The sequence below is a fragment of the Pogoniulus pusillus genome, chromosome 34, assembly GCF_015220805.1.
Source record: "Pogoniulus pusillus isolate bPogPus1 chromosome 34, bPogPus1.pri, whole genome shotgun sequence".
NCBI classification, from domain to species: domain Eukaryota; kingdom Metazoa; phylum Chordata; class Aves; order Piciformes; family Lybiidae; genus Pogoniulus; species Pogoniulus pusillus.
This window is the reverse complement of record NC_087297.1, coordinates 1,795,511-1,818,292: the sequence shown is the minus strand read 5'-3', so window position 1 is coordinate 1,818,292 and position 22,782 is coordinate 1,795,511. Positions and strand designations below refer to the sequence as shown.

At 57.8% G+C, this 22,782-nt stretch overlaps 1 protein-coding gene across 2 annotated transcripts in view; it reads right to left on the bottom strand.

Annotated features, from left to right (window-relative positions):
• Nucleotides 1-933: 933 nt before the first annotated feature.
• Nucleotides 934-22,782, bottom strand: part of CABLES1 (Cdk5 and Abl enzyme substrate 1) — a 117,492-nt gene continuing 95,643 nt past the window's right edge. For both annotated transcript variants that reach the window (XM_064170533.1, XM_064170534.1), the window contains 5 exons: nucleotides 21,930-22,086; nucleotides 18,749-18,852; nucleotides 7,541-7,647; nucleotides 6,533-6,740; nucleotides 934-4,123 (listed from right to left, as the gene is read on the bottom strand). In XM_064170533.1, coding sequence (XP_064026603.1) covers nucleotides 3,983-4,123; nucleotides 6,533-6,740; nucleotides 7,541-7,647; nucleotides 18,749-18,852; nucleotides 21,930-22,086 — 717 coding nt within the window. In that variant the 3' untranslated portion in view covers nucleotides 934-3,982. The remainder of the gene's footprint in view (nucleotides 4,124-6,532; nucleotides 6,741-7,540; nucleotides 7,648-18,748; nucleotides 18,853-21,929; nucleotides 22,087-22,782) is intronic.

The window sequence follows — 22,782 nt, the reverse complement described above, 5'->3', positions numbered from 1 at the left end:
CAAACCTAACTGGCCCAGCTCCTCCTTGCTGGACAAACCCATTGGCATCAGCTAAGGCAACACTGCACTGTGCCTGGGGGCTCTTGGCAGAGGAGTCTTCCCCTGCCTCCTTTTGCCTTTTAGTGTCTTACCTAACCAAATGCCAGGATGTCATTAAGCAAAGCAGCTGCTGCTGAGGACCCTCCATCCCAGAATTCCCCTGGGGGAGGGATTTCAGTCTGTAGTTAGAGGAGATACTGACACGAGGTCCACAAAGTGTTAAAATGAAATCTGACTGCAAACTGAGAGGCTTCTGCTGCTCTGAGGAATTGAGTCCTGGAGCATCAGAGCAGCAGGGGCAAGGTCCTGGCTGGTTGAGGCTGAAGTTCACACAAGAAGGACCTGGAGCTGCTGGAGAGGGTCCAGAGGATGCCTCCAAGATGCTCAGAGGGCTGGAGAAGCTCCCCTGTGGGGCCAGGCTGGGAGAGCTGGAGCTGTTCAGCCTGGAGAAGGCTGCAGGGAGACCTTGGAGCAGCCTGCCAGTGCCTGAAGGGGCTGCAGGAGAGCTGGGGAGGGACTTGTGACAAGGGCTGAGAGTGCCAGGACGAGGTGGAACAGATTGAAACTGGAGCAGGGCAGAGCTAGGTTGGACATCAGGAGGAAGCTCTGCAGAGTGAGGGTGGTGAGACACTGGCACAGGCTGCCCAGGGCTGTGGTTTGAAGCCCCATCCCTGGAGACACTGAAGCTCAGCCTCGCTGTGTCCCTGGGCAGCCTGCTCTGGCTGGAGGTGTCCCTGCTGAGTGCCCTGCTGCAGGACCCTGCACTTTTATCCCTGTTCAATCTCCCTGGATTCCCCTTTGCCCAGCTGTGCAGTCACCCAAGGGCCTTTGGCAGGCAGAGAGGAGAGCAGGGCCTGATGCCACACACTGTCAGCAGTGGAGAGGAGCCTGGGGTTGTCCTTTGGGTTTTTTAACCCTTTTATTTCTCCTTTTTTTTTTTTTAAATCATTATTATATATTTTTTTTTTAGAAAAGGAATAAACTCTGCATGGTAGAGTGTACAGTAGAGAATCTCCAAACAGAACAAGTGATATGGAATGGATTCCTCCCCCAAACTACCCGAAGCTGAACCTACAATCAGCTGTAAATCAACATTCATCACCAGGTAAGACAAAGGAAAGCAATCGACGTGGGTTTGGTTTGGTACAGACTTCCTCTACCACCTCAGCCTGAATGTTCCCAGGGTTGGGAGAGGAGCAAACCCCTGCCCATCATCCTCCCTGGGGTTGTAGTGACCACGCTTTGTGCTCTGAGAGCTATCATCATATGGCTTTAGAGACGTTCCTAAGTGAACAGTGCAACAGCATCCCCCACCTGAAGTGTTTATTCCACGTTCAAACTGGAACTGGACATTGCTCTGAAACCCTTCCCCTACCCCCCCACCCCAAAACAACAACGAGGAGGAGAAGGGAAAGCAGAAAGTCTCCAGCAAACAGGTTTCCTCACAGAGATCTGTGTCAAAACTGGGGCTGGGGCTCGGGGAGCAGCACAGAGGAGAGATGTGACAGGATGCTTGGAGAGTGTCTCTGAAGGCTACTGTGAAGGCATTCTTTAGCCTGCAGCTTGCCATCACCACCTGCTTCTTCCCTGCAGTGCTAGAAAGCAATGCTGAGGGAACATCAGCCCCAAAGGCAAAGGGCAGAGGCCTGCAGGGAAAGGCAAAAGCTTCTGCTTGGGCTCGAGTGGTGGCTGAGAGGTGTCTGCAATGGGAAGCGAAGCTCAGACTTAGGCACACCATGTGGGTGGGAGGGATGAAGCCCAGGCAAGAGCCCTCCCAGCAAAGCCACAGCCTGCTGAAAAACCTGGCAGGACTCCAGGCCTGGCTGTGTGGGGCTGGGAGGATGAGGAGGAGGGAGCAGGAGCGCCGGGAAGGAGCCCTCTGCCCTGGGTCAGCAGCTGGCTGAGCGCTGGGGGGGTGCAGCGGCGTGGGCATGGCGGTGGGGAGGGAGGTGCAGAGTGACCTCCTGAGCCTCTTCTCTCCAGCCCTGCTGGAATGAACCTGCCCCAGCAGCAGGGCAGTAGCAATGGGAACTGAAAGCCAGCAGGGGAAGCCTCCCCCTGAAAATGGAGGGAGAGCAACAGCATCAAACAAACAAACCCCTGCTTGTCCTGGCGTGTGGCAGAGCAGCCACGGGCAGGCAGCCCAGAGGCTGCAGCAGGCATCCCAGAGGCTGGAGCAGGCAGAGCTGCTGAAGAGGCTGGATGCTTGCTGGCCTGGCTGGAGGCAATGGTGAGGCTGAGTGCAGGCAGAGCCAAGGAGCACCACTGTGTCTGCACCCCCCTGGCTGTCCCAGCCCTGTGCTCAGCTCACAGCTGCGCAGTGAGGCTCCAGCTGGCAGCTCATGCTTGAGATGGGTTGTTGAGCTTTTAGACATACATCCTGCAAGGCAGAGAGTCTGACTGGGCTGGACCTGTGTGGGGCATGTGGAGGGCAAGGCCTGCTCAGTGAACCAGCAGAGGACAAGGCTGGACAGGGGTGTTCCTGCTGGGAAAGACCTCGAGTCCAACCATCAACCCAGCACCACCATGGCCACTAAACCCTGTCCCCAAGTGCCATGGCCACACCTTTCTTGAACACCTCCAGGGATGGGGACTCCACCACCCCCCTGGGTGACCCATTCCAATCCCTGACCACTCATCTCACACCTTGTCCCCCAGCATGCTGCTAGCTCAGTGTGCAAGCAGCACCCAGCAGCCTGGCTGAAACCCTCCAGTCAGCCCCAGGGAAGCTGCAATCACCTCTCCTGTACACCTCCAGCATTCCCAACGTCCAAAGCAACTGAATCTTCTTCATCTTCAGAGGGCACTCACCTTAGGCTCTGCACAACCAATTCAACCTCCCAAAACTCGGAGGGAAGGCTGTTGTGCCCCTTGCTGTTGGGAGCCTGAAGGCTCCTGCCCCACTGCCGAGCCCTGCTCCTTTAAGTGTTATTGTAGTAAAACACTGTTTTAAATAGAGCACAGTACCTGTGCTTGTGAGGCACTCTAACATAGAGCACGGAAATACAACACTACAGAGTGCAAGTCAAACCATCTCCACAGTGGGAAAAGTGGCTTCACACAGGCTGCTTGTCCACACCAGGCCACGGGAGGCTCAGCCTGATGCTTTCCCCTCTGCCACCAGCACGGCTGCAAACTGGAGCTCAAGCTGCTGATCCTCCTCCTGACAGCAGCAGCAGCAGATCTGTAATCCTTTGGATGCTGGAAAGCTCAGAGAGCAGCACACCCAAAGAGCCAAGCGTCCCCAGAGGATCCCATTCCCCACTTCTCCAGCAGGTCTGCTTCCCAAACACACCAGGGTCACCTTCCTCTTTGAGGTCCCTTCCAACCTAAACCATTCTATGACCTTCACCACTTGCAAAGAGCTAAACCACCCAAGCTGGGCTGAGATCAGTTTGGTGTCGCACACAGACAGACAGACAGACAGACAGACACACACCACCCCACAGCAAAAAGTGCACTTTCAGTTGCTGATACAAAAATAGATTGGCACATTCTGTTGGACACAGTGAAGATGTCCTCTTTAAAAGCTTTTTTTCCTCTCTCTCTCTCTCTCCTTTTTTTCTCCACGGTGAGAAGTCCTCTTGGAAGCTGCAGCAGGTCTGGAGAGAAAAGCACTGTGAGAACGCACTCAGGGAGGCTTCCAGGGTCTGGGGGGGGGGCTGAAGAGAGGGGCTTGCTCCCGGAGGATGCCTCTCGGATCCTTGTCTGCCTCTCCAGCTGCAGCCCCCAGCTCCAGCAGCCCCCAGCCCCAGCCGGGAGCTGTCCCGGGCGAGCCGAGGCAGCGCTCCCTGCCCGCTGCCGCCGCCGCTGCTGCTGCCCAGACCGCGGTGGGGAGGGAAGGGGAAGCGTCGGGAGGCTGATTTTGCATTTCCAGTAGTAAGGATGGCCGCAGAGAGCCGGGAGGGAGCAGTCAGGAGCCCTTCCCGCGGGGCAGCCAGCGCTAGGAGCTCTGCACCAGGCGTCTGTAGTGCGGCATCACTTCGTGCTCGGGCAGGTGCAGGGCGAACTCCAGCGCCACCAGCACCGGGAACTCGAAGGCGATCAGCTCCCGGCGGTTCAGACGGAACTTCTCCTCCAGTTTCTGCAGCCAAGGGAGCAGACACACACGCAGTCAGCTCTGGGCCCCGCAGGCCTCGACAAACAGACCCCCTCCAGACTCCTAAAAGGCAGCTGCAGATCCCTACAGACCTTTAAAAGGCACCCACAGACCCGCCCGGACCCCTGCAAACCCTTCCAGAACTCTCAGATGTCAGGGGTTGGAAGGGACCCAAAGAGAGCATTGAGTTCAAGTCCCCTGCCAGAGCAGGACCATACAATCTAGCTCAGGTCACACAGGAACACATCCAGACAGGGCTGGAAAGTCCCCAGAGCAGACACCACAACCTCTCTCCACACCCTTACAGATGACTGCAGACCCCTGCAGACCCCTACAGAACTGTGCAGACCCCTACAGACCTCTACAGACCTTTAAAAGGCACCCACAGACCCCTCCAGACGCCTGCAAACCCCTCCAGAACTCTACACACCTCTACAGATGACTACAGACCCCTACAGAACTGCAGAGACATCTCCAGACCCTTCTAGAACAGAACCACAGAATGCCAGGGGCTGGAAGGGGCTTCCAAAGCTCATCCAGGCCCACCCCCTGCTAGAGCAGGATCAGCCAGAGCAGGTCACACAGCAACACATCCAGGCAGGTCATCTGCTGCTGACACTAAAGCTCTGCCTTGGCTCACCTGCCCAGCTCTGGCTTTAGGAAGTGGGAGCAGGGGCAACTGGATTTGCTCACTCCAGCACCTGGAGGGGCTGCAGGAGAGCTGGGGAGGGACTTTTGACAAGGGCTGGGAGGGACAGGATAAAGGACAATGGCTGTGAGCTGGAAGAGGGGAGATTGAGAGTAGAGATGAGGAAGAAATTGTTTGCAGTGAGGGTGGTGAGACCCTGGCACAGGCTGCCCAGGGAGGCTGTGGCTGTCCCCTCCCTGGAGGTGCTGAGGGCCAGGCTGGATGAGGCTTTCAGCAAGCTGTGCTGGTGGGAGGTGTCCCTGGGCATGGCAGGGGGCTGGCACTGGATGATCTCGAAGGCCCCTTCCAGCCCTGTGTGATTGCACGTTGCTGGGATGCCTGGTGTGAAGCTCCCAGCACCCAGCCAGCCCTGCTCTGCCAGCTCACCGCTGCCCTCCCCCACCGCCAGCAGACGTCTCCCAGGAGCGCAGTGCTCACCGCTGCAGCCAGATGTGAGCATCGAGATCCCTTCTGCAACCCATGCATCCTGGAGCTGACTGCCCACAGATCTCCTGCCCTGCTTGGGATCCCAAGGTCCCCTTCAGCATGAGGCTGTCGCAGCAGCCTGCGGGGGGAGTTACTTCTGCTGCAGCCAGGTGCGTTGGACAGGAGGTGGCAACTGCAGCAGCCTGCAGAACCCGAGGGTTAGAATGCACCAGCCTCAAGGGGATGTGATGGGTTTCACAGCTGCCTTTCTGCTCTGGCTTACTAAACCTCCCAGCTGCTCTGCTGCTTTCACTCCATTTGGATGCCTGTATCCAGCTGCCCAGGGGTACTTCTGCCCCTCATCCTCTTCTTGGGGTCTCCCTGGCTTGCTGCTTCTCTGCTCACTGGGTCTGCTGGAAAGGTCAACGTCTCATAAAGATGGCCCAGTGTTTCAGGCTACCAAGAGGGGTCAGATCTTCCAGCTGAGTTTTCTGGTTACTCAGAGGGCTTTCTAACACACTGAGAGCAGGCTCACCCCTGGGGCCATGGCAGAAGGGCCTGAGTCCAGCCCAGCCCCCAGCTGAGCCCCCATGTCCCTTAACTGAGGCAGCTATAGCTGGGGCAGTCAGCCAGGTTGGCATCTCGGTGCCTGCAGAGGCTGGTGGAGGAACACTCCCCTGTCACCCCTCCCACATGGAGTGGGTAGGAGACCAAACACCTTACTCTGCAAAAAAACAGCTGGGGTGAAGTGTTCCAAGGGGAACATTTCTTAGGTTTTCTTGCCTCAGAGCTTAGCCTGCTGAAGGAAGTACAAACTGGGTAGTCTCCTGGACTCCCTTTGGAGCCAGCAGCTGCATTTACCTCCTGGAGAGGAGTCCTGTGGAACAGCTCCAACCTCCCTGCCATGGGTAGGGACACTTCTCAACTAGTCTCAGCTGCTCGAGGCCTCATCCAGCCTGACCCTGAGCACCCCCAGGGAGGAGGCATTCACAGCCTCCCTGGGCAACCTGCTGCAGGGCAGTGATTATTGCCACTTGCAAACAGGACAGCAGAATGGATTTCCTCAGCACTAACCCTGGCCTTGTGCTGGCACAACGGTGGTCAGGTGCCCGTCTGACCACGCACTACCCAACACCAGGGTCTTCAAGCCCATCAAACAAGCTTCCCACTGAGCACTGCATAGAGGTGTAACCCAAAGCTGGCAGTGTGTGTGGCGAGAAGCAGGCTGAGGCAGCAGACAGCCTGGCACTGGGTGCAGAGGGAAGGCTGCGGATACGTACGTCTATAAGATGCTTCACTTCGTGCTTTCTGAGGTCACTGCCAATCTTGGCTGCTAAAAGAACACAGGCTCCAGCACAAAGCTTTCTGTTCTGCTTGTTCAGCTTCCCCTTGAGAGCCAGCTTCTCAAAGTAGACAAAGGCCATGGCCACCGTGGGCTCCTCAAAACCGCACTCCTCTTGAGCCAGCTTGCGCATCTCTCTCTTCAGGCTGAGTACAGAGAGCAGACAAGGAGCTGTGAGCCCTCAGCCCTGGCCCCTCTCGCCCTGAGAGCCTTCTGCAGGGGTTCTGCTTAGGCAGGCAGAGGGCAAGAGCAAAATGCACTCTCCTGGGCAGCTGTCTCTGTGCTCTGGCTTGGGGACACACTCCACAGCAGGTTTTGACCTCCACCTTCCCCCTCCCTGCCCCCAGCAGATACTGCATCAGGCTCCAAAGCAGCTGCAGAGCTCTGGCAGGTTCAGTGAGCACTGTCCCAGCCTTCAGCTGCACACAGCTGATGTGCTGACAGCAGCCCCAGTGCAGCCCCTCCGTGCACTGCAGCACTGGCTGCTGGCAGAGCAAGGTGGTTCAGCACCCTTCTGGCACTCCAGGCCATGGCATGCTCATGCTGCAGTGAAGCACTGTGCCTAGCCTGCTGCACTGGAAGCAGTGACCAAACACTGCAGCTCTGCTGTGAAGCTGACCACTTGTTTAGCCTCTGGCCATGCTCTCTGCCCAAGGCACCACAGTCAGCATGCCTCTTTCCTCAGGCTCTGTGTGCCAGGTGCTGGGTGAGTTGGTGCTGCCCTTTGCCTGGATCTGCCAGCAGAGTGCATGCCCAGCTCCCACCCTCACCCCGTTAGATGCCATGCTGCACACCTGCTTGCCATGTTCCTTTGCCTCTCACTGTTTACTCAGCCCACTCAGCAAAGCCACCTGACCTGTTCTGCACCTCTGGATCCCAGTGCTGTGCTCTCCCCCTGTGCACAGCAGCTGTGCCATGCTGCAGCCTTGCCAGGCTTGCCACATACCTTCTGATTTTGCTGAGGGTGAGCTTGATGTGAGGGAACTTCTCCTTAAAGGTCTCGTTCATGTCCTTCTTGAGATCTGATGGCTTCACGTAGTCTATGACTGTGGTCTGTAACAGAGGGCCAAGAAAGAGTCACTCTTCTGGTTTGGAACCACAGCTCTGAACCCTCAGCAGCAAGGGGCAGCAGACAGGAGCCAGCTGGTCCCACTCACAGAGGGAAATTCAGCCTGCATTAAGGCAACAACTTGTGACTGCTCCCTCAGCAGCAGTGGCCTGAGCTTGGCATTCCACAGCAGCACCTCAGCAGGATCCCCAGGCACCACTCAGAGTTGAAGCTGAATGTGGGTGGACAAACCCTGCCTGCTAAGTCCTGACAAACCAAAGCAAATCCTCACAACCACAGCTCTGATCATCACATTCTGTGTGCACACAGAATCAGAGAGGCACTGAGAGGGCTGGGCTGGAAGAGACCCCCAGAGCTCACCCAGCCCAACCCCCTGCACTCAGCAGGGACATCCTCCACTGCAGCAGCTTGCCCACAGCCCTGTCCAGCCTCACCTGGAATATCTCCAGGGCTGGGGCCTGAACTACCTCCCTGGGCAACCTGTTGCAGTGTTCCAGCAGCCTCCTGGTGCAGAACTTGTTCCTCACAGCCAATCTCAATCTGCTCTGCTCTTATTTAAACCATTGCCCTCAGCCTGTCCCTGCAGGCCTTTGGCCACAGCTCTCTGCAGCACCTCCAGCCATGGGCACTCCACCACCTCCCTGGGCAGCCTCTGCCAGTCCCTGACCACTCCTGCACCAAAGACATTTTCCCTCCTCTCCAACCTAACCCTCCCCTGGCACAAGTTCAGGACATTTCCTCTCCTTCCATCACCTGATGCTAGGGAGCAGAGCCCAACCCCCACCTGCCTGCAGCCTCCTCTCAGGCAGCTGCAGAGAGCAATGAGCTCTGCCCTCAGCCTCCTCTGCTCCACACTAACCCCCCCAGCTCCCTCAGCTGCTGCTCCCCAGCCCTGTTCTCCAGACCCTTCCCCAGCTCTGTTGCCCTTCTCTGGACCTGCTCCAGCCTCTCAGTGTCCTCCTTGCAGTGAGAGGCCCAGAACTGAACCCAGCACTCAAGCTGTGGCCTCAGCAGTGCCCAGTCCAGGGGCACAATCCCTGCCCTGCTCCTGCTGGCCACACCATTGCTGATCCAGGCCAGGCTGCTGGTGCCCTTCTTGGCCACCCAGGCACACCTTGGCTTACCTTCAGCTGCTGCCAACCAGCACCCCCAGGCCTTTCTCTGCTGAGCCTGAAGTGCTTTTGGAGTTGTTGTGACCCAGGTGCAGGACCCAGCACTTGGCCCTGCTGAACCTCATACAGCTGACCTGAGCCCATGGATGCAGCCTGGGCAGGACCCTCTGCAGAGCCTTCCTACCCCCCAGCAGATCCACACTGCCACCCTGCTTGGTGTCACCTGCAAACCTATGGAGGGTGCCTCAACACCCCCAGCCTGGCCACTGAAACACAGCTGCTGTGCCCTCTGGGGAGCAGGGGCCAGTGTGACTCTGGCATAGTGCTGGTGAGCCCTGGGTCCTGCCACACACCAGCAGCAGCCCCCCAGGGGTGCACCTTTCCCTGCAGCCCTGCTGCAGCAGCCTCTGTTTCACCTGGGCCAGCTCCAGCCTGCAGGAGATTTGCCAGAGTGCAGCTGGATTCCCTTTGGAAGGAGAAAAGCTCTTTTTTACCAAACAAATACCTTCTTTAAAGCACTCAGAGGCTTGAGAACAAGCAGATGGCTTAGAGCTGGCAGTGGGCAGAGGGTGAGGCTGTTGGGAACCCTGGGGATTTGGCAGCTTGATCCTGTTGATGGGAATCTCCTCCCCCAGGCCCCAGCTCTGCTGCTTCCTGCCAGACAACAGCCTCTGTAAATCCCCACAAGGAACCCCAGCTGCAAGCTGCTGAGCTGCTCGGGATCCCTCCACCAGGCTAAGAGCAGCAGGGCAGAGCACACTGCCCCCGGGGCAGCCTGGCAGTGCCATGCTGGAGAGCTCAGCCCCCTGCCCTTAGACTCCAGCAGAGGCACTGGGCCACATCTTTGTTCCTCCCTCCAGACCCTGATGTTTGTGCCAGCTGCTGCAGAAGCCCAGCCAGGGCTGAGCAGTGGATGCAGCTCAGCTGCTGCCTGCAGGGAAGGCAGGGTGGGACCTGCACCAGAGCCTGCTGAGACCTTCCTGCACTCATGCATGGGTTGGGTTGGAAGGGACCTCAAAGCTCATCCACTGCCAACCCACATCCATGGGCAGGGACACCTCCCACCAGCACAGCTTGCTCAAGATCTCATCCAGCCTGGCCTTGAACCCCTCCAGGGAGGAGGCATCCACAGCCTCCCTGGGCAGGCTGTGCCAGTGTCAGACTGGCTGCACTCCATCTCAGAGCACACCAGAGCCTCACCAGCACACTGCCTGTACTTGTCCCTAGGCACTGCACACCTGGGGCTCCTTCCCAGCCCTCTTCTCCAGACCCTTCCCCAGCTTTGTTGTCCTGCCCTGGACCTGCTCCAGCCCCTCAGTGTCCTTCTTGCAGTGAGGGCTCCAAACTCGACCCAGGACCCAAGGTGTGGCCTCAGCAGTGCAGGAGACAATCCCTGCCCTGCTCCTGCTGGCCACACCATCCAGGCCAGGATGCTGGTAGCCTTCTTGGCCACCTGGGCACACACTGCCTCATTTTCAGCTGCTGTCAAGCAGCAAACCCTGCTAGGGCAGGGCCTGAGAACAGTGATGGGAAAGCTGAGAGTCTTTCTTTACACTAAACCCAACAGCCCAAATACAGGCAACAGGAGGTGCAGGTTGGTATTTGAAACTGACAGAATCAGTTTTCACAAAGCAATTCATCTCCAAAGTGCCTCCTGGAGCCCACAGGAGGCTGCCAGTTTATTTCACATGGGTAACACACCCAAATGGCATCCTGGGCTGGCTCAGGAGCAGTGTGGACAGCAGGACAAGGGAGGTTCTTCTGCCCCTGTGCTCAGCACTGCTCAGGCCACCCCTGAAGTGCTGTGTCCAGTTCTGGGCTCCTGAATTGCAGAGAGATGTTGAGGTACTGGCAGGTGTTGAGAGAAGGGCAGCAAGGCTGGGGAGGGGCCTGGAGCAGAGCCCTGTGAGGAGAGGCTGAGGGAGCTGGGGGTGTGCAGCCTGCAGCAGAGGAGGCTGAGGGCAGAGCTCATTGCTGCCTGCAGCTGCCTGCAGGGAGGCTGTAGCCAGCTGGGGTTGGGCTCTGCTGCCAGGGACAGAACAGGGGGACACAGCCTGAAGCTGTGCCAGGGCAGGTTGAGGCTGGAGGAGGAAGTTGTTGTCAGAGAGAGTGATTGGCATTGGAATGGGCTGCCCAGGGAGGTGGTGGAGTGGCTGTGGCTGGAGGTGTTGCAGCCAAGCCTGGCTGGGGCACTTAGGGCCATGGTCTGGTTGGTTGGGCAGGGCTGGGTGCTAGGTTGGGCTGGCTGAGCTTGGAGCTCTCTTCCAGCCTGCTTGGCTCTGTGATTCTGTGCAATCATTCTCAATTAATGCAGTGTGTGACTGGTATAAAAGTGTTTGGTGGAGCCTCAGCCAAACACAGCACCCAGGGCATGCAGCACACTGCCCTTTGGAGCTCCCTGACCCTCTGCCCCCTCAGGCTCTGCAGAAAAAGGTCAGCAGCTGACTACAAAAAAAGAGGCAGCTCTGGAGACGCTGAAAGTGCAGCTCTGGAAGGGGCTGAGGAGCAGGGTGGTGGCACTCAAGGACACTGCCTGCAGCAGAGAGCTCCTGACCTTGCTGCTCCTGCTGCAAGGCAGAGCAGGGCCAGAATGTGCTGTGTCATCAGGCAGGGCTGCTGGCAGGCTGAAGGGGCAGGGCAGGGAGCAGCCTGAAGCCAGACTGGAGGGCTAAGACTTAATAATGCAGTCTGGCTGTGCTCTACAGCAGCCCTGGCAAAGGCAGGCTGCCAGGCTGGAGGGCACTGCAGGCTTGTGTGAGTGCTTTTGACTGGTGCTGTGCAGCTGTCAGCTCACCTGAACACCATCCAGCCAATGCTTCAGTGCCCAGAGCAAGGTCCTGGTGCATCCATTGGGCACAGGCAGGTAGCTACTGTAGGGATGTTATTAGAGGTGGCTCCCTGCAAGGTCAGATGCTCCTGGCATGAGGAACATGGCCCCTTGAGAGTGGTGGTGAATGGTGCCACATCCAGCTGGCAGCTGGCACCAGTGGTGTGCCCCAGGGATCAGTGCTGGGCACAGTCCTGTTCAATGTCTTCTCTGATGATCTGGGTGAGGGGACTGAGTCCAGCACTGGTGAGTTTGCAGACCACAGCAAGTTGGGGGCAAGTGTGGATCTGTTAGAGGGCAGCAGGGCTCTGCAGAGGGACCTGGCCAGGCTGCATGGGTGGGCAGAGGCCAATGCCAGTTTTAACAAGGCCAAGGGCAGGGTTCTGCACTTTGGCCACAACAACCCCAAGCAGCACTACAGGCTGGGGCCAGAGTGGCTGAGAGCAGCCAGGCAGAGAGGGAGCTGGGGGTGCTGGCAGAGAGGAGCTGCAGAGGAGGCAGCAGAGTGCCCAGGTGGGCAGCAGAGCCAATGGCATCCTGGGCTGGCTCAGGAGCAGTGTGGGCAGCAGGACAAGGGAGGTTCTTCTGTCCCTGTTCTCAGCACTGCTCAGGCCACACTTCCAGTGCTGTGTCCAGTTCTGGGCTCCTGAATTCAAGAGAGATGTTGAGGTGCTGGAAGGTGTTTGGAGAAGGGCAGCAAGGCTGGGGAGGGGCCTGGAGCAGAGCCCTGTGAGGAGAGGCTGAGGGAGCTGTGGGGGTGTGCAGCCTGCAGCAGAGGAGGCTCAGGGCAGAGCTCATTGCTGCCTGCAGCTGCCTGCAGGGAGGCTGTAGCCAGGTGGGGATGGGCTCTGCTCTTCAGTACCCAGTGAGGACCCAGGCTCAAGCTGTGCCAGGGCAGGCTCAGGCTGGCTGTTAGGAAGAAGTTCATCCCAGAGAGAGTGATTGGCATTGGAATGGGCTGCCCAGGGAGGTGGTGGAGTCCCCATGCCTGGAGGGGCTGAAGAGGAGGCTGCATGAGGCACTCAGTGCCAGGGTCAGTCCATCAGAAGGGTTAGGTGAGAGGTTGGACTCAATGATCTCAGAGAGCTTTTCCAAGCTGCTTCCTTCTGTGCCTCTGACTCTGTGATGCCCTGAGCAGGCTGCCCAGGGCAGTGCTGCAGTTCCCAGCTCGGGAGGGGCTGCAAAGCTGATGCTGTGGGCCTTGGTTTAGTGTGAGCTGGCAGTGCTGGGCCAGTGCTTGGACTTGGTGATCTTCAAGGTCTCTTCCCACCACAAGGACTCCAGGATTCTACCCCAGAGCCACAGTGTCAGGGGCTGGAAGGGACTTGCAAAGAGCCTCCAGTCCAAGCCCCTGGCAGAGCAGGATCCCCTGGGGCAGGGCACGCAGGAGCTGGGCTCTGCTCTGGCTGCAGTGCAGAGCAGGCAGCTAACAGGCTCCTGTGTCTCTGTGTACCTAACAAGCAGGAGAGCAGGGACAGCCTCAGGCCTTTGCAGGGACCTTCCTGGCTCTGCATGGAACTCTGCTGGAGGAGGCCAGGGAGGCAGTGCTGAGCCTCAACCTGCAGTGCTCACCAGGAGGCTCTGGAGAAGGAATGAGAGCTCTGCCTGGCAGAGCAGCTCCCATTCCAGGGAGAATGGAGAGCCTGCAGGAGGTGCTGCTTTGGCAGGGTCAGCCAGGAAGACATCTGCTCCCCAGGACATGATGCTCTCCTCCTCCCCCTGCCCCAGCAGGGCATTTTTGTACCTCTTTCTGTTTACACTGCAGTAGAGTTTGTCCCACAAAGACAACAGAAAGTGAAGCAGCATTTAAAAGTGACCAGCAGAGTCCCCAGGAGCTGCTGACTTGGTGCTGGGGAGGCAGTGAAGCTGCTTTTCAGAATCACCCCAGGCAGGCTGCTTGTGAGAACTGCTTTCAGGAATGGCCAGGGCAGTGTGCAGCTCTCCCAGCCAGAGCTCCACTGCACACCAGTGAGCAACCCAAAAGCTCTTCTGCTTCTCCACGGCCATCTGCAAGGAGGAAGCTCAGCTGCTCCTTGAGAACAGCTGAGGACTTGCAGGTGAGCATCCTCTGCCAGCCAGGGCTGATGCAGCTCAGTAACATCAGAGGATGATGGAGGCAGAGCCAGTGATGACAGCTCAGGCTCCCATCAGCATGGAGGAAGAGCTTGCTGAGGGCTAACTGCTTGTTACTGAGAGTAAAATCCAAGCTGCACCACAGAGTGTTCATCTTATGCCTCAGGACAGGGCCTGCAGCAGCTGGGGGTGAGGAGGGGCTGAGGGAGCTGGGGGGGTGCAGGTGCAGAAGAGGAGGCTGAGGGCAGAGCTCACTGCCCTCTGCAGCTCCCTGCAGGGAGGTTGCAGCAAGGAGGGAGCAGCCTCTGCTGCTTGGGGGCAAGGGACAGGAGCAGAGGAAATGGTTCCAAGCTGCCCCAGGGGAGGCTCAGGCTGGAGCTCAGGAGATATTTCTGCCCTGGAAGGTTCTCAGCCATTGGCACAGGCTGCCCAGGGCAGTGCTGCAGTCCCCATCCCTGGGGGTGCTCCAGCAGCCTGTGGAGCTGTGCTCAGGGACATGGTTTGGTGTGAGCCTGCAGTGCTGAGTGGAGGCTTGGCCTGGGTGATCTTGGAGGCCTCCTCCAAGCAGAGATGTCCTGTGAGTCTGTGCTAAGGCCTGTGGTGTTCACTGATGCAGCCCTCACACAGAGCTCAGTGTAGCTGAGGCTGTCCAAGGCTGGCACAGGCTGCCCAGGGGCTGAATCCCCATCCCCGGAGGTGTTTCAGAGAAGCAGAGATGTGGTGCTGAGGCACATGGCTTAGCCCCAGCCCTGCTTGGACTGGATGACCTGAAAGGTGTTTTTTCCAGCCAAAAACTTGTGTGGTTCCATGGTTTCAGCAGTGGAGAAACCCTGCCCTGCAGAGCAGCAGCCAGGCTGCAGCTGGTCCCGCTCCTGCCCCGCGCCTTCATTCAGAGCATTCCTTGCTCTGCCAGCCCTGAGGGGGGGCAGGGGCAGTGCTGGAAGGGATGCCCACGAGCTGGCAGGTGCCAAGCATTGCTGCTGAACGCTGGCCAAGGACCCAACCTTTAATGACAGGCTGCAGCTCTCCACACAAAGCAGGACGCCCAGCGCTGACATCAGAGCTGCTGCGGCGCTTGCGAGAGGCAGTTAATTACAGCTGTTAATTACAGCTGCGTTCTGCTCGGCACCAGAGACTGGTCCCAGCCTGTGCACAGCAGCTCCACAGAGCTCACTTGGCAGGCAGGGGGCTGTGGCTGCCGTCATGGCTGGGCACGGGCAGAAGAGCCCCAGGGTTTGTCGCTGGTAATGTGCTTTCATTGCAGCACAGGTCGATGTGATGCTTGGCAAAGCAAAGGCCTTGAAACCACAGCTCATTACAGCTCATTATGCTCCTGTGCCCACTGCTGGGAGCTGCAGGGAGGGGGGATGCCAGCTGAGCCAGGAAGGTCTAACAGTGGAGTGCCCTGCACAGCCAGTGTGGCCCCACACCTCCACTCCCCAGCGTGATGCACACAGCCACACTGGGTGACACAATCACAGCATGACAGGGGTTGGAAAGGACCCCTGCAGGTCATCCAGCCCAACCCCTCTGCCCAGGCAGGGTCACCTAGAGAAGGTCACACAGGAACCTCTGCAGGTGGCTATGGAGTGTCTCCAGAGATGGAGACTCCAGCACCTCTCTGGCAGCCCAAGGAAGGCACAAGCCTTTACCCTGCGAGCTCCCAGCACACTCTGGCACCACCTCTGCTTCCTTTCCTCCAGCAGAAGGAAGCTCCAGCCCCTTGTGAGCTCTCTCAGCCAAGCACAGAAGGACATCAAGCACCAATGCTGCGGTTTCCTGCAGCTGCTGCATGGCATCAGAGCTGTGCTGCCCTCGCCAGGGGCAGGCAAACCCTTCAGGGAGAGCACTCTCGGCACATGCCTCTGGTTCCCACCAACAGAAGGACTTAGAGCACTTCACCTCCTTCAGCCCTTCCTTGGGTGAGTGTCTGCAGAGAGGGAGATGAGGCTTTCAGGCAGTGCTGAGGAAGTGATGGCTGGAAGGTAATTCAGGCAGCTCTCCCCCACCCCCAGATGCCAATGAAGACATTTCTCCAGACACAGCAGTAACAACCTCCAATGAAAATGCAAAACCAGGGAGAGGTCTGTCAGTGCAGACACATTCTAGACAAGCCATGATGATGATGATGCTAACAGCTGCCCTTGAAGACCATTTTCCACCTTAAAAATATCCAGCCATGCCTCTGCTCCAGGTGGGAGTGCCCCACTCAGCTCCTTTCCTGCCAGGAGATCACAGCATGGCCCTCAAATCGCTGTGGTTAACCAGCATGGGGCAAGGAAGGGCACCAAACACCCACTCTGGGGTGGAGACCTCCCATGCAGGAGGCTGCCACAGAACCACAGAACATTAGGGGCTGGAAGGGACCTCCAGAGCTCATCCAGTCCAAGCCCCTGCCAGAGCAGCATCACCCAGGGCAGGGCACACAGGAACACAGCCAGGTGGGTTTGGAAAGTGTCCAGAGAGAGACTCCACAGCCTCTCTGGGCAGCCTGCTCCAGGCTCCAGCACCCTCACACTGACAAAGGTTCCCCTCCTCTTCCCCTGGCACCTCCTCTGCTCCAGCTTTCCCCCAGTGCCCCTTGTGCTGCCCTTGGCCACCCCTGGGCAGATCCTGGCTGCATCCTCCCCACACTGCCCTGCACATCTTTAGCACAGCACTGAGGGCAGCCTCAGGCTGCTCTGCTGCCAGCTGCCAGCCCCAGCTGCCTCAGCCTGGCCTCACAGGAGACGTTCACTGCCTGCAGCTACTCACAGATGGGTGCAGGATGGGCACAGCAGAGGAGCAGCTCAGCAGGGCAGCTTTTAGCTCTCTGTTCTCCTTGTCTGTTCTTACTGCCTTCAGCTTGGGTGCTCCTTGGGCTCGTTGGTGGTGATAGTGGGCAGTAAGTGCTGCACAGGCCAGCAATGTGCCCTTGAGGCCAAGAGGGACACTGGGATCCCCAGGGCATTGAGGAGAGTGTGGCCAGCAGGTTGAGGGAGGTTCTCCTGCCCCTCTGCTCTGCCCTGGTGAGGCCAGCTTGGGGGCTATGGGCTGGACTCTTTCAAGCAGTTCCCTGAGGTTCTTCTTGACCTGAGTGGCCCAGAACTGGACACAATATTCCAGGGCCTCACCAGGGCAGAGCAGAGGAAGAGAAGAACCTCTCTGACCTACTACCCACAGCCCTTCTATTACACCCCAGGATCCCAACTGGCCTTCTTGGCTCCTAGCCTGGCTGCCCTGATTTGGCTCACCCAACCATGACCATCCCAACACCAAGCTGAAAAGGGATCAAAGGTCTCAGGTGATCCTGGAGGACTCAGCCTGCCTGGTGCACATCTGCAGCCTGAGGATGGGGAGGCACAGAGCAGTGACTGCTGAAGCTGGCTTCACTCTGGATGCTGCTCAGCAATGCCTTTGAGAGGACAGGTCCCTGCCCATGACAACAGCCACATCAAAACCTAACAAATACTCTCCCTCCTGGATGGAGCTGCTAGAAAAGGTTGCCAGTGGGCTGGCAGCCAGAAAAATAACTTGCCCACCCTAAAAGCAAAACTGGCTGAGAGCAAGCAGAGGGCACACTGAAGCTGTCCTCTGCACACTTAGCACAAGCACAGCCTCAGAGCTCAATTAAGTCTCCCTCTGCAACAGTAAGGACACTCCTGCCAGCAAGGAGATAAGCTTTGATCCACAGGAGGCACTTAAAATCCATCTGTGTTGAAGTAGGAGCACTCAAGAGCATTTTAATCACACAAAGACCAGGGTGGGGGGCAGAAGAGAAACAGCAAAGGCTGCAGCTTGGCTTACATTAGCAACCTCTTAAACAGAATCACAGCTCACAGGACTTTAGGGGTTGGAAAGGACCTCCAGAGATCATCCAGCCCAACCTCCCTGCCAAGGCATCTTCTCCTCCAAGTGAGAACACTCTGGACCTCAGGGTTGGAAGTTGTAGAACCACAGAGTTGGTTTGTGTTGGTAAAGCTCTCCAAGCTCACCCAGTCCAACCAGCAACCCAACCCCACCATGGCCACCAAACCCTGGCCCCAGCTGCTATGGCCACAGCTCTCTGCAACACCTCCAGCCATGGGCACTCCACCACCTCCCTGGGCAGCCTCTGCCACTCCCTGACCACTCCTGCACCAAAGACATTTTTCCTCCTCTCCAACCTAACCCTCCCCTGGCACAAGTTCAGGACATTTCCTCTCCTTCTAGCATCTGATTCCCAACTCCCACCTGGCTCCAGCCTCCTCTCAGGGAGCTGCAGAGAGCAATGAGCTCTGCCCTCAGCCTCCTCTGCTCCACACTGCACACCCTCAGCTGCTCCTCCCCAGCCCTGTTCTCCAGAGCCTTCTATGTAGATCAGAGTGCCAGGTTACCACCTTGGAATACAAACCAGCCCAGCCCAGCTCATCCCTGCTGCCCCCTCGGCCGGGAGGCCTCAGGCAGAGCCATGCTCTGGCACACACAGTGCCACTGCACCTTGCCACACTCCTGCCCCCCGACGGCTGCAGACGTGGTGCAAGCGCAGAGAGGCTCCAGAGGACTCTGACCGCAGAGACCACAGTGCCAGAGCTCAGGATGGGGAGCAGTGATGCACGGCTTGGAGCCAGGTTGTGCAATGAAGGGAAGGGAACAAACACCTGGGAAACAAAGGCTCTGCCCTGCTCTGCTAGGCAGCCAGGTGCTGCTCCAAGGAAGGAGTGATAAGCATCGGTGCAGCCTCATGACTTCAGCAAAACCCTAAGGAGCACCCTCCTGGTTCTTATCAGATGCCAATTAGAGGAAGCAGAAATGTTGTCTCCTGAACACAGGAGAATGAAGGCATTGCCCCAACAAGCCTTTCATCTCAGGGTGCACCAAAGGCAGCAGCAACAAAAGCACTCACTTCTGGAGTACCTCCACCAGGTTGTTTTCACTTGTCCTGCTCAGGAACTGCCACCTACAACAAAGCTTTCCCAGCAGCTCTGATCAGCAGATGAAAAGTAACAGCAACAGCAGCAATAAGCTCCTTCAAACGCAGCCAGATGTAACCTCAGCCTGCCAAATGCTGCCTCCCAAACTCCTCTGGGCCACTCAGCTGTGCACATCACTTACCATGTAGGAGGGGAAGATCAGCACCCGCTTGTGCTTGCCACAGGGCCACTGGGGATCGTCTAAGAGGTTGGGGTCGTACTCAACAAAGTCTCCCAGGTCGCTACCTGCAAGGGAAGGGTAAGGAGAAGACAGGAATCCATGGCACCAGCAACCCCCTGGGCTTAACAGGAGAGGCACATGAGCGAGGGAGGGAGAGAAGGAAGGAAGGGAAGGGATGGAGGAAGGAAAGGAAGGAAAGGATGGAAGGGAGGGAAGGAGGAAAGGAGGGAAGAGAGGAAAGGAGGGAAAGGAGGGAAGGGAGGAAGGAAGAAAGGGAGGGAAGGAGGAAAGGAGGGAAGAGAGGAAAGGAGGGAAGGGAGGAAGGGAGGAAGGAAGAAAGGGAGGGAGGGAGGAAGAAAGGGAGGGGAGGAGGAAAGGAGTGAAGGGAGGAAAGGAAGGAAGAGAGGAAAGGAGGTAAGGGAGGAAAGGAGGGAAGAGAGGAAAGGAGGTAAGGGAGGGAAGGGAGGAAGGAAGGGAGGGAAGGGAGGAAGAAAGGGAGGGAAGGAGGAAAGGAGGGAAAGGAGGAAAGGAGGGAAAGGAGGAAAGGAGGGAAAGGAGGGAAAGGAGGGAAGGGAGGGAAGGGAGGGAAGGGAGGGAGGGAGGGAGGGAGGAAGGAAGGAAGGAAGGAAGGAAGGAAGGAAGGAAGGAAGGAAGGAGGGAGGGAGGGAGGGAGGGAGGGAAGGGAAGGGAAGGGAAGGGAAGGGAAGGGAAGGGAAGGGAAGGGAAGGGAAGGGAAGGGAAGGGAAGGGAAGGGAAGGGAAGGGAAGGGAAGGGAAGGGAAGGGAAGGGAAGGGAAGGGAAGGGAAGGGAAGGGAAGGGAAGGGAAGGGAAGGGAAGGGAAGGGAAGGGAAGGGAAGGGAAGGGAAGGGAAGGGAAGGGAAGGGAAGGGAAGGGAAGGGAAGGGAAGGGAAGGGAAGGGAAGGGAAGGGAAGGGAAGGGAAGGGAAGGGAAGGGAAGGGAAGGGAAGGGAAGGGAAGGGAAGGGAAGGGAAGGGAAGGGAAGGGAAGGGAAGGGAAGGGAAGGGAAGGGAAGGGAAGGGAAGGGAAGGGAAGGGAAGGGAAGGGAAAGGAAGGGAAGAAGAAATAGAGGGAAGGGAGGAAAGAAGGAAGGAAGGAGGAAAGGAAGGAAGGAAGGAAGGAAGGAAGGAAGGAAGGAAGGAAGGAAGGAAGGAAGGAAGGAAGGAAGGAAGGAAGGAAGGAAAGGAAGGATGGGAAGGGATGGAGGAAAGAAAGGAAGGAAGGAAAGGATGGAAATGGGGGAAGAAGGAAAGGAGGGAAGGGAGGGAGGAAAGAAGGAAGGAGAAAGAAATAAAGAAAGAGAGAGAGAGAAAGAAAGAGAGAGGGAAAGCAAGAAAGCAAGAAAGCAAGAAAGCAAGAAAGAAAGATAGATAGATAGATAGATCACAGAAGAGATTCTGTTGGCAGGGACCACAACTACCACCCAGTTCCAAGCCCCTGCCAGAGCTCCTGCTCCAAGAGGTTGCTCCAGCCCCTGTCCTGCCTGGTTCTGAACACTTCACAGAACCACAGAGCATCAGGGGCTGGAGGGCACCTTGAAAGGTCATCCAGCCCAAGGCCCCTGCCAGAGCAGGATCACACAGGAACACATCCAGGTGGGTCTGGACAGCCTCCAGAGAAGGAGACTCCAGAACCTCTCTGGGCAGCCTGCTCCAGGGCTCTGCACCCTCACAGTGAAAAACTTTTTCCTTATATTTCCATGGAAAGGATTCCAGGCTTGGAGCCTGCACAGCTTCTCCAGTGCCTCACCACCCTCAAGGGCAAGAATTGCTTCCTGGTATCTCATCTAGATCCATCTCTTCCAGTCTGAAGCCATCAGCCCTCATCCTGCCACCCCATGCCTTTGTCACCAGTCCCTCTGCAACTCTCCTGTAGCTCCCTTCAGACACTGGAAGGTTGCTCTGAGGTGCTCCAAACTCCAACCCTTAGTATTGAACTCTTTCAACAGAAATACAACCTGCACAGACACAGAGGCCCTGCAGCCCCAGGCCTGCCTGCTCCACCTGAATCCAGGGCTTAGAGCCCTGAAGGACATGCAGGACTTCCACTCCAGGCCAGCAGTTTCCATCTGTTTATGCAGCTGTTTGGATGTGTTAAACTTAGGGTGAGGAAGCACTGCCAGCATCCAGGGCTTGGGCTTGTGCTTTGTGCCTGCTCCTGCACACACAGCCCCTCGCAGCCTCAGAGAGGTCACCAGTGGCATCTGCCCCTTCAGCCTGGGACGACTGTGTTGCCACTGCAAATGTTCCACAGCACTGGAAGGGGATGATGAGCAGGAGGAACAAACAAGGCTGGTGACAGGAGGAGGCCTGCCAAGTGCCATCAGGAGCTGTCAGTACCAGCAGCAGCCTTGTCAGCTCCCCAGCAGCCAGCAGCCAGCGTTGCTAAACAGGGAATGAGCTCTGATCCCCCCACGGCCTCAGATGAGATCTGATTCACAGATCCACAGAATGGGTTGGGTTGGAAGGGACCTCAAAGCTCAGCCAGCTCCAACCCCCTGCCATGGGCAGGGACACCTCCCACCAGCACAGCTTGCTCAAGGCTTCATCCAGCCTGGCCTTGAACACCTGCAGGGAGGGACAGCCACAGCCTCCCTGGGCAGCCTGTGCCAGTGTCTCACCACCCTCACTGCAAACCATTTCTTCCTCATCTCCACTCTCACTCTCCCCTCTGCCAGCTCAAAGCCTTTGTCCCTCATCCTGGCACTCCCAGCCCTTGTCACAAGTCCCTCCCCAGCTCTCCTGCAGCCCCTTCAGGCACTGGCAGGCTGTTCCAAGGTCTCCCTGCAGCCTTCCCTTCTCCAGGCTGAACAGGGCCAACTCTCCCAGCCTGTCCCCACAGCAGAGCTTCTCCATCCCTCTGAGCATCTCCATGACCTCCTCTGGACCCTCTCTGACAGCTCTAGGTCCTTCTTCTGCCGAGCTCCCCAGCACTGGAGGCAGTGCTGCAGGTGAGGTCAGAGCAGAGCAGGGGGGCAGGATCCCCTCCCTGTGCTGCTGCTCTCCCTGCTCTGGGCTTCATTCCATTCTGCTTGAGTTAAGCGAGCAAGAGGCCAGAAGATGCTCTGCGTCCATGCTGGCCCCCGGGCAGCCAGGGGGAGCAGCCCAAGCTTCTGGAGGAGTTACCTGCGTCGATGCTGCCCTGGGTGCTGTTGGCCCTCGCCAGAGGCAGGCTCCGGTGGCTTGCGTTGCGGAACTGGGAGAAGGAGGAGGTGGAGTCGATTGTGTTCCTGCGAGCCCCCAGGGCGTTGGTGGGGAAGAGGAACTGGGTGTAAGAGACAGTCTGCAGAGAAAGGCACAACAGGCACACACTTAGCCTCAGCACCAGCCTGCCCCCGGGGCCTTCCTGCAGTGGGATGCCTCTGCTGCATCCCACCGGGAAGGAAAGGAAGCCACACGAGTGGAGGCTCTCCTGGCCTGGATAGCCAGGCAGAGCTGAACCACCTGCTGCAGCGCAGGCAGCTCAGCCACGCAGAGACAGCTGCTGCAGAGGCTTGAGTGAACTCTGCAGCAGCCCAAACCCAGGAGCACACAGCTCTGGCACCCTGGCTTTGCAAAACCCTGCTCAAGGCTCAGACTTAGCTGTCAGGCTGGGCAGGTTTGCTGGTTTTGCCTCTGGAGCAGATTTCAGCATCTTCACTGAGCCAGCCCCATCCCTGCAGCTGCCTCAGCAGGGAGCAGCCAGAGCCAAGTCACTCAAACGCTGCTCAACCTAAGCACTTCCTCTGCTGCTCTTCTCCTTCAGGCTCTCCTCTGGCAGAGTCTGACTGGCCTTGTAAGTGAGCTCCACTGGCTGTGGGAGATCATTTGCTGCCTCCCACCATGGGCTGAGTGGGAATTAATAACTTGTGACAAAATTATTTTGGGAGTGTACTGATTGCCTGCTTGAAGCCCTGGCCAGGAATAGGCTGTGCCCTGCTCCTCACGGGGGGAGCTCCCACACAGAGCAAAGGAAAAGGAGGCTCAGGCTCCAGGCTGC